The following is an 18,394-nucleotide window of genomic DNA, read 5'->3' as shown; positions in this document are numbered from 1 at the left end:
CTGAAAAAGAGTGACTAAATCATATATTCCAACTGCTAATGCTTCGATCAAGATTGACATCCCTGTAGGACAATCAATCACTATGAATGGGTCCAAGGCCTGCTTGAAGTATGGTAGACCCATTGGTATTATGTAGATATCCATATCTTTCAATTACTCCAATATATTTAGGTTATTACAATATCTTTTAGTTATTAGTATTTTATGTATTTTATTTATTGTAGTTGGTTGCATCTATACCTATAAATAGGAGATATCTCAGTTGCATTTAACACACTAAAATAAGAATTATCTCTTCTTTCACTCTCTAAATTTTCTCTACCTCTAATGTTTCTCTTCTCTTCTTCTATATCTTTCTTTAGTTTATAATAAGTTCATAATTAATTTTAACATATATAAAGATGGATACTTGAATATTTTTTAAGTAATCATGATTTTGAGTTTATAATTGATTTAAACATATATAATAGGCATTTGAATATTTTTAAGAAAATTATAATTTTGATTCATAACTAATTTTGATATGTAATAAAAATATTAGGATATATTTTCACAAAATCATGATTTTTCACTTTTAAAATTGATTAATTTTGTCATCCAAACATGCACCAAGTAATCCATGCAAACCGGTGAAAAGAACCAACAATCAATGCCCAATGGCGCGATCTTCTGTTAAGCAAGTTAACAGAATTTCACATTCTGCCTTTTAAAATGTCAATTGCTGGCCAAAAAATAAAATAAAAAGAAAAATATCAATTTAATCCTTGAAATAGTATATCAATTTGGATTTAATTCGCAAAATAAGTAAATGCACCCATTCCTCTTTGATCATAAATTCATATTAAACTCATTACAACAAGTCAAATTCACGTCATTATTTCAGTAAGTAATTCATGTATTTATTTATTTATTTTTGGATTGAAGTTGAATAAGTGGCCTAGTATTTCAACTTTTCAAGGATGAAAATGCCAATTTTACTTTTATCTGCCGGTGCAAACCTGAAGTCCTTTTTTAAACTTTCATGTTCTTGTTTGAATACGATACAGATACAGTAACACGTTTAAGTTACTGCAGTTGATGTGGAACAGTCGCAAAAATACGCCCTCCGACGGACGCGGTAAATAAAATGAACCGTACCCGTAGTAACCAGTACAACGTAAAAGCCGCTATGACATGGCGACTGAATTTTGGTTGTTGGCTAGAGCAGTGGAATTCACGCTATCGTTTTCCAACTCAACGCTCGCTTCTCTTGAGCTTTTGAAAGCATCAGAGGGAATATTGATTCCGGCAAAGCCAATCATCACAGCTACTGCTCCGAGGCAATCCAGCTGGCCAGGTGCATGGCCAGTCAAACTGTCCACGATGGCTGCTAACGGCACCTGAATCGTAAGTCCAGCAGTAGCCACTGTCGTTGATGTTAGAAGAACAGCCTTGGCCCACAAGTAATCACTCAGTACGTTATCCAGCAATCCTACAAAGATAAATCACTCATAAATTATGTAATGTACAAATCATATAAAATAGGATGACTGGATGGGAACAATTCCCTTAAAACAGGCTCCATCTTTCACAAATTAAGTTTTCAAGATTAACAGCAGTTTATAATGCCCTCCAGGTGCCAATGCACCTAAAATTTTCACAAGAGATAGGTTATGAATTTTCCTAAATACATTTACAGAAGCTGTGATAAACATAGAATTCGTTAAAATTAGGCATAAAATTAACTGAGATAATGGCTCAGTCAATCAACAATCAAGTGTTTGCTATAAATTATAGTGCAAAATCCTTCAAGAAAGTTGAAATTCTAACAAAGATCAACACTAGCGTTGACCGCAACATGCAATCTAAAATCAGACTTTCTCAACGGGAATGAAAAATCATAACCACCAGCTTGCTTCCTAGACTTCACTCCTTTCACTACAGAATTGCAGTTACACACCCAGCAAGGGGGAAAAACTCATCAATTATCGACAATAAAGATCCGTGCAAAATAATACTCATAAACGAGATGCTCAGAAGGTAACAATGAAGTTGGCTTCCTAGCTTTCCCTCTCCTTTGAATGTCAAAGGCAAAGTAATGCATGGTTCTGCACTTTTCCTTTTTGGTAAGGACAGGCACATGGTTCTGCATTTTAAGTTCACCAATTTCACTCATGGTTATGGGCCGAGTTCTGCACAATATTCTACTAACTCATTGTCATTGTTACAGTTCATTCAAACTTCCCATCCACAATTCTACAATATCTCGGACAAAAATGAAAAGCTCTTTTTTTTTTTTTTTGGTTACACTGATGCTGAAAAGGATTGCAATAATGCGCACAGAACAGAACAGGTTGCTGATTTGTTTTTATCTTGCCACTGTTTCTGAACTTCACAGAATTCTGAAATTTTTATCACCAGTTGACATGAATTAAGTTCCAACAAAATTTAAAAGAAACCATTCTCCCTAAATTGAATATATTTTAGGTTTACTGGAAAAACCAAAAAATATTAAACCATTTTTCCCATGATAGGCACTTGACAACAAAAAATGTTTCAAAATCCAAGTTGTCATCAGCGTATTTCCAACCAATGAAAGGCTGTAAAATTAATTTGGTTTCTCTAAATGAAATTAATTCAGTTCTAAAAGCTAAAAAGCAAGATAGAATTTACCAGAAATCATTCTTCCCACGTTTTAGTGGCAAGATCAATCATATCAAACCATTCTTCCCATAAGAGTCACTTGAGAGCCAAAACTGCGTTTCAATTCAAGTTTCATTAGAATATTTCCAACCAATTAAGGCTGTAATTAAGTTGATTGCTCAAGTATGTTTTGTAAGATAATTAATGATTTCTAGTAATATTGTCTTAGGCCTTAATTCTAATTCTAACCACAACCTTTGTTCTTAAGCCTCAGCAACTGAAACAAAAGGGAAAGAATCTAGTTTAATTATCAAATCCCTTCAGACTGAACTTATAAAGTATGATATTATAAAATGGATGGTGATTCTATTCCTTCATTCATGGTGGCGTTTTAATTTTTGTTTGCTGTTTTGTTTTGTTTGTTTCATTTTTATCCACAAAAAAAAAAAAAAAGGATGAAGCACCTAACAATTAAGCTGCAGTTAGCAAAGTTGAGTGGTATGCCTGAAAGCAAACACTGACGAAAAGGTAGGTCTAAGCATATAGTAACAAAAGTCAAAGAGAAAAAAAAAAATCAGTTTGAGCTGAAACAAGATTTAATTATACGATCTCCATTATGTCGCATCACCACTTATAGTCTTGATGACATTAAACAATACAGACACCTAGGCTGGAAGTAGCAATAAGTTCTATGGATCACCCGTGAACATTTGTTAACACCTTTTCATTGATTCATTCAATTGTTCTTTTTCAAGTTCTATAGCCATCAAAAGACCTATAAACTCTTAAGACTCAAGAATGCAGCCTGGACTATTTTTCTGGCATTAGCAACATGAAAGTAAACAACAACAACAGCAACATGAAACTAAGTGTGTTTGAAATTCCAAAATTTTGTAAACCAAAGAATCCATCCAGAAAAGGAGTTGCATTAATATCAGCACCTGTTATTCCATTCAAACACGATTTATAAAATTACATATAGTGTATCAATTATCACAGCTCTCTGCTATATTTGTTTGTATATTACAAATGGCAGTGAATTCCTAGGATACAATTTTTTGTTATCTGGCCCGTTGAAAGATTCAATTCTTCAATAGTTTGTCTCAAAGTCATTTTCTCATGCCATTGACAATAATTGCCCCATCACACTGATTCCTTTCTGAACTTAGCAAATACTGAGAATAACAAAGTATCAGTTTATACATTTATTTCCCTTCAAAAGTCAAACACGCAGAGCAGAAGTACAGCATCTCATTGGCGCAATCCAAAACTGTCAATGTATGTCTTCTTTTTCATATAATAGACGTAGAAATGAGTACATCACAAAAAAAGGCAAAAAGAAAAGAGTACTCATTCTAAGAGAGGTAAAAGATATATATAAATATATATATATATATATAAGAACATATATTCTTAGTTAGAAAATAACAAGTAACCAATTGAACCTTTTTGTTTTTTGGAGAGTAACCAATTGAACTTTAGAAACAAAACTCTGATACAGAAATTAGCCACATTTCAAAGTAAAAAACATAATAGCAGCAGCAATAAATACAGACCTTTGCCAATAATCAGGCCGAGGTGCTTCCAGGTGAGTGAATGAAATGGTTCCACCTCGGTGAAATTTAATACGAGGGCAACAGGAAGAAAAATAAAAAGATTGAAAAACCCGACATATCCAAGAAACTCAGCCATGCTGGCACGGCCGTTCATTCCATCATCATCAGGCATTTTCTTGCGAATAAGGGTGATATAAACAGCATATAAAGCTGCTGAAACAAGGGCAAGAATGTCTCCAAGAAAAGGATTTGAAGCAATTGTGCTTAAACCACTTTGTGAATCACCAAGACTTACAATTATTGTTCCTCCCATGCAAAGAAGAACACTAAAGAGCTTTATCCAAGTGAATTTCTCATCCAAAAATGCTAGAGAGACCAAGAATGTGAAGAGACTGGATGCACTGCTTAGGATAGTATTTGACTGCATAAAGGAAGTTAAGCCAGACAATTAAATGAAGGAGAATTTTGAAGCTAAAGACAAGATGTGAAATCCCTGATTTAGAGATACTTACTGTAACTGTAGTATACTTCAGCGAGAGGTTAAAAGTGAGTTGGGCAAGGAACCAAAATGGGCATATCAATAGGCTGACTTTAGCCATCCTGTATCGAGTCCAACGCCCTTTTGCATCCGATTGATTTTTAAGTTCCTCAGTCAAACTACCTTTATAGGGTGATGTCTCTTCACCACTAATCCTCTTCTGACTGACAAGCTCTTCATCGGGCAAGGACGAACGAGCTTCGTTACTTGCCTCATTGTCTTCGAGAAGAATAGCCTGCTCTGATTCCCCTATCACTTCCAAATCGCTACTTTCCTCCTCTCTCCTCCAAAAACATAAACTCCCATAAGAATCCTCCAAATATCGTCCAATTTCAACAATCGGAATGTACAGCACAAACAATGAATTGCAAATGTATGTGATAAGGAAGGGTGATATCCCTGCGTCTACGACAGACTGAACTACGAAGCTAGCAGCAATCCAAATTGCTGCCACAGATACTATATATACCAATCCTATAGCCCAATTCCAAGATTTATCATTCATATCTTTTCAACCTATAGATATTCCCAAAGTTTGCGAAACACTGGAAACTGTTAAGGAATATAGTAAAAACAAAGAACCTCCTTTATGGGGGACAAAACGACGGAGAGAACGGATTCGGAAGTTGGAATTCAAGCCAAATCTCACCTAAAAGTAAAAAACCAGAAAATTCGATCAGCGATTGGGAAGGCAGTAAGAGAAGTAAGCAATTATGATTGGAGAAGGTCACAAATTTACAAGTTTATGGAAAATTTGATTTGATTTGATTGTACCAGGATGAGAATTTCTCTGGCCAAAGAAAAAACAAAAACAAAGAATAGAAGGCGAAGTAAAATGAAACACATGAAACATATGACCTGCTTGTAGGTGGAAGGGTTTTTAATGAAATTAAAATTGAAATAAAGATCAAAATTAAAATTAAATTTTAAAAATATATAAATGAAATTTTGATTTAATTTTAATAGATATTCAAATATTTATAAAATATAAAAATATCAAAATATTTTTTTAAAAAAATCATCTCTCTCATGTTCATCTCTCACATGGCCATAATCACCATATTTAACTTTCAAAAATATGGGTTGAATCAGCAAAAATTGGTGAGAGCTTTTTGGAGCATGATTGATAGCCACAAAATCCCCATGAGAGCGCGGTCCAACTTGATGCCATGGGCAACCTCCACGCTATCATCCCACCGGGCTTGTCTTTTGTTGTTTTTTGCTTTCTCGTTTTCTTTTTTTTTTTTTTCGTAAATCACATGTCCTTTGGCTGGTTCATCACAGCAACAAAAGCAGCAATGATGATTGGAGTTTAACAATGAAGTTGAAGGCGGGTAGTTGGAGGTGGATGAGGATGGAACAAATGTTGATCGATGAGGGTGGAGGATACTGACTGTGATGAAGGTAAAAGTATCTTTAAATTTGAATTCCAAAGTATTGAATAAATTTCATGGAATATGAAATGGAATTAAATTCTGTGTATTATGTTGGAATTGAGATTTAGAGGAATCCAAAATTTATAATATCAAACAAACTTATATCAAGAACTTTGATTTTATTTTCACACTTAAAATTTTATTATATCAAGCAAGGCCATAATTACCACAAATTTGTGTTTTCCTTGCACTCAAGAATATTTTTTCTGTGCTTTCCAGCACCAATCATTGGTCAGTGTCATTGAATCTGAAAGGAAAAATATCAATAAAAATTTCTTAACTAGACTTATTTTAAATCAAAACCCTTAAATTTTTAAATACAACTGTAGTCCAAAAGTTTTAATTTGATATTAAATTTTTGAGATAAATGACAAAATTGTTCCATGTTTAAATTAATATTAATTTTATTATATTTCACTTGTTCATTTATTTATAAAATATTAATTACATAAGTAAATGAATAGCATAAGATATATGAACAAACAAGTTACGTTAAGATAACTTAAATACTTGAAATAAAATCAAATAAAAGTAGAAGTAAGGCAATAAACAAAGTCTATAAGTAAATAAACAATATACAATATAAAAATTAATAAATTGTATCACAGCTTGTTTGGATTAAAAATATAATCGATCTTTGGTGCCAAATAATTGATTTTGGAAAAAAATTATCCAAACAACTAAAAGATTTGATAAATTAATTATTGAGCCAAAATAATGTTTTAAAAAAAGCTCTAAGAAGTTGCTTATAGATTCAATTTTAGTGTTAAATATTAACAAATTTAATAATATTAAATATAACTTTATCAATAATTTAATTTTAAAAAATAATATCCTTTATGATAATTTGTACAGATAAAATTAATTTCAAAAAATCACTATACAAACAAATTATCTTATAACATAATTAATTATAATTAAAATCAATCATATTAATTAATTATACTCAATTGAAATTCAAATGGGCCATTAATATGACTTAAATGCCTGGAATAAAATCATGTGAAGTAAGACAATTAATAATATTTTGTAAATAAATAAATAAGTGAAGTAAAGCAATTTTGATATTAATTTAAATAAGAGATAATTTTATTATTTTTTTAAAAAATTTAATATCAAATCAATACCCTGAATTGCAATGATATTTTAAAAAATTAGAGGCTTTGGTTCAAAATAGGTATTGATCAAGGTCTTTGATTCAAGAAGTATTAATAAAGGATTTGTAAAATGATTTAATTTTATACAAGAACTTATAACAAGTAAACATTAATAATTGATAAGTAAAAGTTCAAATTTTAATAAGTATTTGATATGTTCAAATTCTTGTCTAATATTAAATCATTTTACTGGGCCTTATTTTTTCAAATAAGATTTAAGAGAAAAAAAATACCTAATTATCCTTATTCTGTGAATGGAAAACAATGTCAATGACACAAGTTTCTCATTCTCACCGTTACATCAACATTTTCTGTATTTACTGCACTATTTTTTCTATGAGAAAAATGAAAGATGGGGATGCATTCCTTTTTATTTATGATTTTTCTATTTTATATAGTTGATTTTTCAAGTGATTTTATTTATTTTTAAAAAAATATGTATTTTTATTTTTAAATATAAAAATAAAAAACTTTACCAAATCATTTGATTTTAAAAAATATAAATATAAAAATATAAATTTTACCAATCTTAAGATATGTTAATATTTTTCCCCTTCAATTTATTTTTATCTCGCTATAATTATATAAAAACATAATATATTCTGAAGTCTATCCTTTCAATTTATTTTTTATATATAATTGAGTATAAAACCAGATTTTGAACCGTGAGCTAGAGCAGACATTGAACAACCAGATCAGTTTTGAACACATGCACATTTTGTATTTTTTTCACACAAAAAAGGTTCAGGTGATTTTGATTCTAGGACTCACCACCTTCAAGACATGTCTACAGGCTCAAAGAATACTTATAAAGGTATTTACATATTATCCACTAAGGTTTTCACATTAATAATGAGTTTGATTCTTCGACCTTATGAGTTATAGGTTAAATCTTTTCTAATTGAAACAACTTTTTTATGTACATTTTGAAGTTTGCACTTGATCCACACAAAATCTTTCACCATAAATGTACAGCTTAATATGCAATAAATCAATGTGTCAATGTTGCTCTCATGAGAAATTAAGCAAAATAGTAATGAGGCAATAAAAATTCCATTTTTGTTTAAGTTAAGCAAAAAAAATTGGAATTAACCTAATTGACTCTCTTCTTAGTGAGAGCCTTAGATTCTCTTCGTATAGTGTACGTAAGAGCTAAGGGTTTTGGTGAGTGAGTGCATGGTGATTGGATGTATAGTGATATGGTGCTCGGAGGTGCAAAGTGATGAGAGGAGAAGAGACTGAAAAGGATTTAAGTAATGTACTCAATGATCTGATAGTCTATAAGGATGATAGACATAATGTTCTAGTTGGAAAATTACTTTCAGAAATGGAAATTAATAAGCCTACCTTTAAGCAAATGGTAAGGAAGGCTTGGAACCTCCAGGAAGGTCTTGTAATTTCTAGATTATAGCACAATGCATTTGTGTTTACATTTACAGAGGAAGAGGAGTATTACTGCATCTTAAGTGGATGATCGTGGTCAATTAAAGATCAATTATTTATATTCAGGAATGGTCTATCTCTAAGGCTATTGAAGATCTAGACTTCAATTCTTGTTCAATTTGAATCCATATTCATAATATTCTAGATGGATTTGACTAATGCTATTTAAATTTGTGGTCGTGTGGGGGAAGTTGTTATGGCAGAGGATTTGTGGTGCAATGAGATTGATTTGTGTATTCTTGTGTGTTAGAGTTATTTTGAATTTGAGGAAGCCTTTAGTAGCTAGTTTTTGGCTTCCAAAACTAAATAAGGATAAGATGTGGATCTCAATGAAATATGCAGAGTTTTTGTTACCAATGTGGAAAAAGTGGTCATGATTTAAGAGGTTGTAGATTGGAGAGATGGATATCTGTAGCGAATCCATCTATTCCTCAATATGGTACTTAGCTAGTGGTAAATCATGTTCGATATTGGGATGAGGTTATGGTAGTGTTAAGAGAGGGATGGCCAAAAGTAGGACAAAGGAGGAAGCGAAGCTTTAGTCAAAAGCAGAAGAATGGAGATAGAGCTTGTATAAAAAAAGTCAAGTAAAAAGACATATGACCTGTTTCCTAAAAAATATATTTAAAGAGATGAAAAGCTAATGATTAGTAATCAGAAGCAGGTTGTCAATCCTTATAACATCATTATCAGATGAGAATAAGAGAGTAATAATGTGAACAATTTAAAGGGCTTTATGTCAAGTGTAGATAAGGCATCTTAAGCTGTTATTCCTATTTCTAGGTAGAATTTGTTGGAAGTTGCTGAGAGTATAGAATGAATGGGCTTAAAAAGCGATACTAATGAGGAGATTAAGCCCTTAAACAGTAAAAAGAAATAGTTGCCAACAATTTGGTAAGTAGTGATGCTTTATTTTTTAACTTTGTTAATAGCCTGCATTCAATGAAAGAGCAATTTAGAAGTGGATCAAATGGTGGTAAAGGTAAGGGTAGAGGTTGAAAGAAGAAACCAAATGATAAGATCTTACTTGATGCTAATAAGAATGACATGATCATGGCTCAAGGTGATGGTGGTTGGCCTTTAACAGCCACCCAAGGGCCATGAGTCTACTATCTCGAAACTATCAAGGTTTGGGGGTTGCCTTCATAGTTAAAAAACTGAAAGAGGAATGCATAATTAATAAACCCTCCATGGTATTTCTAATGGAAACAAGAATAGATAGTAAGAGGTTGCAAAAATTGAGAAAAAAGTGTTGTTTTCAAGATAATTTTATATTAAACTAAGGGGTACTAGAGGTGGTTTGGTTCTGTGGTGGAATGAGAAGATAATAGTCAATATCTGGAATAGCTTTTTTAATGTAATGCCCTCACTGATATTACCATACGCTCCACTATCAAAAATCACTAATTACTTCAAGTATTGAGTTAAAAATGATAAAAACATTGGGATCCTAATAAAATATTTTTAGAAAATATTTTTTTAATCATTTGGGTTATTCAACCCTATATACAATTACATACACAGCGGAAGCATTTAGACTTAGTACATTAAAGGTCAAGAAAACATATGCATCACTTAAAAATTTAGTAAAAATTTACACCGTGCGCCGCGGCTTATGCCACATGTGCTGTGGCATGTGGCACAAAAGCCACAATTGCCCACTCTGTGCCGTGTGCCGAGGTATGCAAATACATGCACCACGGCCCATATACCTGAATTTGTTGTCAAATGAAAATTTCTGATATGAAATTAAGATGCGCACCATTTGCACATATAAAGTTCGATTGAGATGATTCAAGCGCTTACACGAAGCTTGTTTTGAAATCTAACTAATGACACTGGTTTCATCCTAATCTGATATTTTTGTCAAAAATTAGACAGTAAAATGCATCATGATCATTTTTTGTCAAAATTTTATCACTTAAGTATCTCAATTCAAAACCAATTATCATTAACCATTTTTTTTGGGCCTTGACCAAGTCCAAATGGACAAAACACACCTAATTAACCATACACATGTCTAATATAATGCACATACACAAATTTGGCCTGTATATCACCCATTTCTTCCGTTAGACTAAATTCATATTTCATCTCCTTAATCTCATATATGGCCAAAACATTATAAATGATCTCTACCCATCTTAAATACACACATAATTACATCCATATACTAGCCCATTCAATTGTTTCATTATTCACACAGATATAAGGGCTAGGGAGTTCAAAATCATAAAAACATGCTATAATCATATCTAATGCACATGTACAAATCCTATAGCAACTTATATATACTTTTGGCTCATAATTACAAATTATTACACCATATCTTACAAATATTTAGGCAAGAGATGTGAGCTCAGCCTATATCCTTTTCCTTTAACCCATTAGTACTAGAACTTGAAAAATGTAAATAACCACTGGTGAAATAAAAATTTCAGTAACTAAATATAGCTCATGATATGTCTATTAACCCAAATAACCATGTCAAAGTAATTTAAAACATCATATAGCACAAATATATAACATATTAATACTAAATTATCATTTTGCATATAAATCACATTTCAAACACTTTTACATCACAGCATGATCAACTATCCACCAATTCTCCAAAGCTCCCTGACACGAAACCATAGGCTCTTCTAAATCAATCACTTGTTAACCTAAGCTCACTTTTAATGGTAGAAACACCCGGCTAGAGGTAATATAACCCACCTACAAACTATGGTTTCCTTCTTCACACACTATTGATAGAGGTGTCGTTGACTCCTAACTACACCCTAACGGGCATTAAAGAGTTGCCAGATTGCCTGGATGTCCCATGGTAATAGTCTCATAATATGCTATACCGGATTACCCATGGTAACAGCCTGTAAAATGCTGTATCGGATGTCCCATGGTGCCAACTCAACCATATGGATTTTTTACTCACAAATCTCCACACACACAATCCCACATACCCTAGGTGAACTCTCACCCTCATGATCATACTCTTTCACAACTTTTATTACTTTTACACCTTTCCACAACATATATATATATACATACTTTCCATAAAAATCAATAACTTTTCAAATTCATTTCAGAAATGCAAAGTTCATGCTAAAAACTCATAAATTCACAATTTAACATTTGACATTTACTTCTACATAGTTATAATAGTTAATAAACATAATAAACTATATGATTACTTCAACCCTTCTGTTTATTAGAAAGGGTTACCCATGTAACTTCAATACTATTCAAGCTCCTCTCTTATAATTTGTGCATCACACACTAGAATCTATATAGAATTGGCATTCAGAGTCAATTTCTCTATTGACCAAATGTGCCAATTATCGTAATTAAACACTTAATTGCTATCAAATACACATTTCACACTTGATTATACACATTACTATTGATCGCTCTTCATTCTAAGATTTAACATTTTCTACTAATTTTCTCTCACTACTCTCTCTCTAAATTAGGGCAATTCTTACTTACAGCTTCAAAACTTTATCGTTTCGACTTAAACTAATTACAAAGTACTAGACTAACTCCAGACAACCTTTTTATTATAATTGGGCAAGACATCAACTCCTTAAAACTCCTAAATTCACTTTCTCATTGATTTAAAACTAAGAGAAAATAGGGTAGATTCGGAGGTTTAGGCAGCACGTGACTTATCGGATAAGTAATGAGTCGAAAACACCATCCTTACTTTTGATTTAACTTGCCCTAGCATAGCCTTACCAGACCTCTCCTCCCATATTTCTCCCTTTTATTTTTCATGTTGGACACGTCCTTATCATCTGATTTCTGCTCCATGCACCCGGTGCATCTATTACTCGCCGCGATGTTTGACATAGTGAGGAAAATTCTCACTATGCTCACACGCTCTACTTCAGGATCCTGCTTTTCTATTCATATCTGTTTATGTAATATTCCAATGAGTCAAAATATCACTTCACTACTCAAAACTCTAATCCCTCTATTAGATCACTAATTCACCCTAAATCAATCATTAACACAGGATTAGAAATTTGAGATGTTACACTTAACATTATTCATGTTAGTTCTAACATGTTGACTGTGCCTCGTTATGCTACTTTTTTGTATATTTCACTTAGAGTAGAGGATAAGATGATGGTTTGAGGGAGGATGAGAAGTATTTCTATTGGAATTAATGGTTTATCAGTTTGTTTAGATGATTTTAATGATATTTTGTCTAACATTAAGAAGCTTGCTTTGTATCCTATAGGATCTAAGGAAGGTGTTGAACTTTCAAAGCATGCTGGCTAATTATGGCCTTATGTAGGGGTGAAACCACATTATGATTGGAGAGGGCCCTCACTACAATAGATCTAGTCATAAAGGATAGTTGTTTTTTCTAATAGAGGATAGTTGTCAACTGTCCTTTATTACTTAAACTATATAAGATAGTTAACCATCCTATATTAAGGATAATAGAGGATGGCTACTAAAAAATATCCTATATGACTATCTACATTTTAACCAAACCTAGAACTACAAAGGCTTTTATAGGACAATTATGACCATAATGGTTAACCATTCTATATGGCCATGTAAGATGGTTATGGCCATAATCATTCTATAAGGCCATTTTTTTAAAATAGGGGGACTACTTTTCCAACAACCCTCTTATAATACAAAAATAGATATACTCAAAAATATTTCAGAATAGCTTAGAAATCAGATCTACACTATTAAATTCAAAATTATAATGTTTATAATTTAATTACATCAAAATTACTCTAGTTGAAATTCAATGTTATAAATCAATCAATTTGAACTAAAATATCTAAATTATATATTGATAACTAAGCTAATCTATTCCTAAACTAACTATATATTAACATCTTGTATTAGATGTGACCTATTTTTGATATGCATATTCGCTCTAGTCTTTGAAGATTTCATTAATATGGGTATCTTCAAAAGGAGGTGTAGAACAATCTGAATAGTACTACAATATAGATGACAATGAAGTTAGTTGATAACAATTAATATTCATTATAATATAAAAAAATAATTTATACAAAATGATAGATACCGTAAGAGGGATTGTAGGCTAGCCATGAGTAATGATGTCTGTAGTATACTTTATCACACAGTAGCCATAATCATGACTGTTGTCAATTTGTCTAGGCACTACATGAAAAAAATGGTAAATATATATGTTATTAATATAAACAAAATTAATACAATTAACTAATTGGTGAGAATTTAAATATACATGTATTACATTCTATTTAGTGGCAACCTTGTATTCCTTGAACAACCTCTTGTTTGAAAAATTTGCATCGATGCAATATAGCACAACATATCTAATATATGGAAAACAAAATGTTAGAGAGGTAGAATTTTGAAAAAAAATAAAATATTAGTTACTAAATGTACTCACATATTGAATAGCTCCATCATATCCAATTAGTTAGTTAGATCCCTATTATAAGGAGCTGAATCCAAATAGTACACCTTTAGAGCTTTAGGATTTGCTGGCTTAATCACAGTAAGCATCTAGTGTCCCCTAGTAGAATTTGGATGATGTGTGTTATAATTGGAATTTGAAAAAGATAATAAGTTGGAATCAAGGCATTAGAAATCCAAGTAACTCACCTATTCAGATAAGAAATCAAAAATAGCATTCCCTTTAAAGTTGGTCATTCCTTGAAGTACGTAGTTAGTGTTTCAGATTGCTATAGTAAATGCTTGTCCTTCTGACTGCCTTTAAAACTTGGGAACTCATGGGGGTTGACAAACACCAACCTCGATACTAGGTTACTAGGAATAATAAAGGTATCGTACAAGTACCTAAATTAAGAAATTGACAGAAGTAAATATGAATAAAAACAACATCTAGAAATGTGACTGAGATGAGTAATTAAATACCTTATATAAATGTCAAATGGGCTATGAATGACCTCATTGCACATCAAGACGGTATTGACGATGTCAAAGTTAATGATCTTATTAACATCTTTTTAATACATGTCATCATTCAGCAATACAAACTATGCCATTGTGTTCTTGGCCAATTGCACATACTTTGCTAGCATGTGTTAATTTGTCTTTAGCAAAGGATGAGGAGCATCTACTAGTACTAACTTGAAGGTCAGTTATTTTTTTGTCTTTGATAGCTAACTCAATTATTTAAGGACTAATTTCCCTTGGACTAGACGCTAATTAACATCAATTATTAGAATTTTAATTTGAATTGATTGTAATTTGACTTAAGATAGTGTAAATTAATGGCATACCTATAGTAGAGTTTCTTTTGCTCCTAACTAAATGAGATGCTTGGGCCATATAGTACAAGAGCCAATTGTGTTTGCTATAATTTTTTACTTATAGTTTTATTTAAGCAGCTTGTAATTGGCATCATTGGGCTTAATAATTAGCCCTTTTTCACCCACCACTCAAAAAGGGGCTCATAGTGAACTTGTTGCCTCAAGATATTATACATTTTTCTCGTGGAAACTCTATGTCTACCTTGGCTATCTACCTTGAACGTATACTCAATCTAGCCCTATACATAAAGAAGTATAAGTTAATAAGGAAATAATAAATTGTGAATTGTAATCAAGAAAGTAAGATAATTCAAATACCTCAAGGAGGGGATGAGGAGAAGGCTGAAACACGAAACACGATACAAGTATCTTTTTAAGTATTGACAATCTTTAGGGTTGACTTTCCAAGTCCGTGGGTCTTCATTATTATTGCTATGGATTCTTCTTGCTATACTATTCATGCTTTCAATACCTCAATCTTAGCAATGACGTCTTTTTTAGAGCCTTCTTTTTACCCATAATTTGCTTTCTAGTGATACCCATGCCAACACCCCTAACACGACTAAGGTGATCCTTATTAACTAATACCTTTTCCAAGATATCTTCATTCTCTAGAATCTCACCCCTAGAGACTTCCTCTAAGAAGGCACTCTGTAAAAGAGATATAGGTTATTTAAGTAAGGAAATATTAAATTAAAATTTTTAACTTATTTAAAGGTTGTACTTACAACTTTTTCAACAAGTTCCCAAACATGTGAAGAAGTGATCATGCCCTTTTTATTTATCCAAGCTGGAATGAAAAGCATAGCATGTGACATGAAAGTCTCTTTTGTGCCCAATCTCATGAGCTATGTAATGAATTAATGAATCATGCCTTTTTTTAGCTTAATGCTTAGAACTCATTGCTTAGACGGTTGGCAACAAATGCATCCCACTGATCTTGTCTAATAATTACTCTTACTGGTTTGAGAATCTTACTACTAATTCTTTTAACCAATATGATATATTTCATTCCCATATAGTATTGGAATTATCAATGTGCTTTAACTACTGAATGAAAGATATATTTCTTTTATATAGCATCAATATAAAATGCCACCTGTTTAATAACAAAATCAAGGCATAAATCATATGAAATGCCACCTATTCAACAACATAATCAATTAACTAAAAATTTTAATTTTACCCTAATCAGTTCTTATATCGGCTCCCTCATCACTTTATCAACATCACGCCAATTATTAACTAATAAACCAAGCTGTGATCGAGTCACTGCACCACTGTAACTATTAAATTTATGCTTGTTCTCCTTTATTGGTGTAATGTCTAGAAAAATTAAGCATGATTAATTAATCTAATGAGTATGATTAGTGAATTAATGAGGTGTGTGGCTAGAGAGGCCTAATTGGTGTAATTAATTATGATTTCAACCTTAGAAGTGGGTCTAGATCAATGATAGGCCACTTAAGCAAGGAAAAAGGAAGAAAAGTGAAAGAATGACCCCTGTGTCACATACCACGACATGTGGTCAATCCACTATGGTGCACCGAGGCAAATTTAAATGTAATAGGCCTTTCTATGCCATATGTCGTGGTGGAGGGCAGTGTGTGCTGCGGCTCATGGTCAAAATCTTAATTAAATCTATTCATCTTTGTGTGCAAAATTAAAAGAAGAGGAAAGGAGAAAATGAAAGGCACATCTGAGGCTCTACTAAAGCACATTATTAGATCACATTGGTAATAGTTTGAAGCTCTCAAACACCCAAGGTAAGTAATTTATGTTTTCATCTTCCCTTCTTTACCACATTTATGAAGGTTTGAGTTAAGGCTAATCATTAATGGTGATTTTTGATTCATAAGAGTTATGGGTCCAAACCTATTAATTAAAATGGATATAATGGGTGTTTTTTGAGGTAGTTAAGCCCTATTGATAATTTTAGTTGGGGTGAGTTAATTTTATGTGAAAATTGTCATTAATATGGTTGTTGGGAGAGTTAAGGCTCATTAATGGTGGTTTTAAAAACTCAATGGTAATGTGAGTTAATGGAACTTAGTGAATCCATTGAGTATGGATGTGTAGAGATTATAGGATTGGTAGAATAGAGGAATGTGGAATTGATGCTGATAAATCCTTAAAAATAGGATTATGATGATATTCTTAATTATGATTGTAGTGTGAATCATTGTAGCACCATTCAAGCTTTTGAGAAACTTTGAAAGTATTTTGTGTGAGGGGTAAACCTTTGACCTCTCAAAGATTTGAGCTAACTGAACGAAGCCTAATTTATATAGTTGAATATTAATTATTTATTTATTGAAATGGATGAATTGAGATGTGATTTATATTTTTAAATTTTGATGCAAATTTGGCATGTTTGAAATTGTGATGAATTGATGAATTGGTAAGAAACGGTTTTAAAGAAATGGAGAACCTTATATAGGTTTGCATTTAGTAAGCAACGATTTTGATTAATGGTTTGTCAATTGCAAAATTGATGATAATATGATATTTAGCACAGGGAATGAGTGAGTTTGTGATTATAAATAAGTAAATCTTTATTATGTGGTTGATGATTAAATTGCATGAATACATGTTATACATGCATCGCATGATCATTGGCAGGAATTCGCCTAAGGAGAGGAGTAGATAATTAAATTTACATCATATTAGCAATGACTGTTGGAATCGAGAACTTGCCTTGGCACTGACCATTAGAATCATGAGGTAGCCCGTGTCTTATAGTTGTTTCAAAATTGTCTCACTTGTTCTATGACGAACTCAAACCTTACTAGTCTCTACCGGTTCATGAGAAGGCTAGATTAGGGGTACAACACCCCATAGTTGCTAGTATTAGAGGAAATCAAATTACATAAGTGAGTAAGTTAACCCTAGTCGGGTAGCTCCTCACAAGTGGATTGCTAGATTAGTTCATGAAGGATGTAGCCACGTGATAGCCTATGATTTCATGTCACAGGTAACAGGAGGGTATAAGCTTAGCATATGATCATACATTTAAATTCAGCCACATGGTTGTTAGTATTATAGTTCGGTATGTGTTAGATGTGCATGGTTGGTAATATTGTGACCTTATATTGTGCACTGTGATTTAAAATGGATATATATGCTTTTGGTCCCAATCACATAGTTGTTAGTATTGTGAATCGTGGCCAAGTTCATATATGTTATATTTGTGTTTTTGCTTATTTGCATTTGTTTAAAATTGATATGTAATTGTATCGATTAGGTGAAACTTGGTTACTCAGTGGTTGTACTCACTCTTTAATTCTCAATATTTTTAGGGCCTAGCTCATGAAATCTAGTTCGGGGAAAACGTTTTGAGGCATAG

The 18,394-nt window shown here is 32.1% G+C and overlaps 1 protein-coding gene across 3 annotated transcripts; it reads right to left on the bottom strand.

Annotated features, from left to right (window-relative positions):
• Nucleotides 1-964: 964 nt before the first annotated feature.
• Nucleotides 965-5,569, bottom strand: LOC129290325 (thiamine-repressible mitochondrial transport protein THI74). 3 transcript variants are annotated; one of them, XM_054927069.1, is made up of 4 exons: nucleotides 5,456-5,569; nucleotides 4,691-5,365; nucleotides 4,179-4,599; nucleotides 965-1,471 (listed from the first exon to the last, which is right to left on the bottom strand). In XM_054927069.1, the coding sequence occupies exons 2-4, from the start codon at nucleotides 5,219-5,221 to the stop codon at nucleotides 1,167-1,169; spliced, it is 1,257 nt and encodes a 418-aa protein (XP_054783044.1). In that variant the 5' UTR covers nucleotides 5,222-5,365; nucleotides 5,456-5,569; the 3' UTR covers nucleotides 965-1,166. The 3 variants fall into 3 exon arrangements, with proteins under 3 accessions (XP_054783044.1, XP_054783045.1, XP_054783043.1); XM_054927070.1 differs by having other exon boundaries at nucleotides 5,491-5,550; XM_054927068.1 differs by having other exon boundaries at nucleotides 4,691-5,543.
• Between the last annotated feature and the right edge of the window lie 12,825 nt (nucleotides 5,570-18,394).

This window comes from Prosopis cineraria, unplaced genomic scaffold (genome assembly GCF_029017545.1).
Source record: "Prosopis cineraria cultivar Desert tree isolate PC_DT_omini unplaced genomic scaffold, ASM2901754v1 PC13, whole genome shotgun sequence".
Classification (NCBI taxonomy): domain Eukaryota; kingdom Viridiplantae; phylum Streptophyta; class Magnoliopsida; order Fabales; family Fabaceae; genus Prosopis; species Prosopis cineraria.
The sequence above is the reverse complement of the archived record's forward strand: the minus strand, read 5'-3'. Positions and strand labels throughout refer to the sequence as shown.

Excerpts from the sequence above, each read along its gene's own strand:
- LOC129290325 (XM_054927069.1), bottom strand. The coding sequence starts at position 5,221 with ATGAATGATAAATCTTGGAATTGGGCTATAGGATTGGTATATATAGTA. Across the intron at positions 4,600-4,690 it reads TGAAGTATACTACAGTTACA|TCAAATACTATCCTAAGCAG; the intron begins GTAAGTATCTCT and ends TCCTTTATGCAG. Across the intron at positions 1,472-4,178 it reads CGGCCTGATTATTGGCAAAG|GATTGCTGGATAACGTACTG; the intron begins GTCTGTATTTAT and ends TTATCTTTGTAG.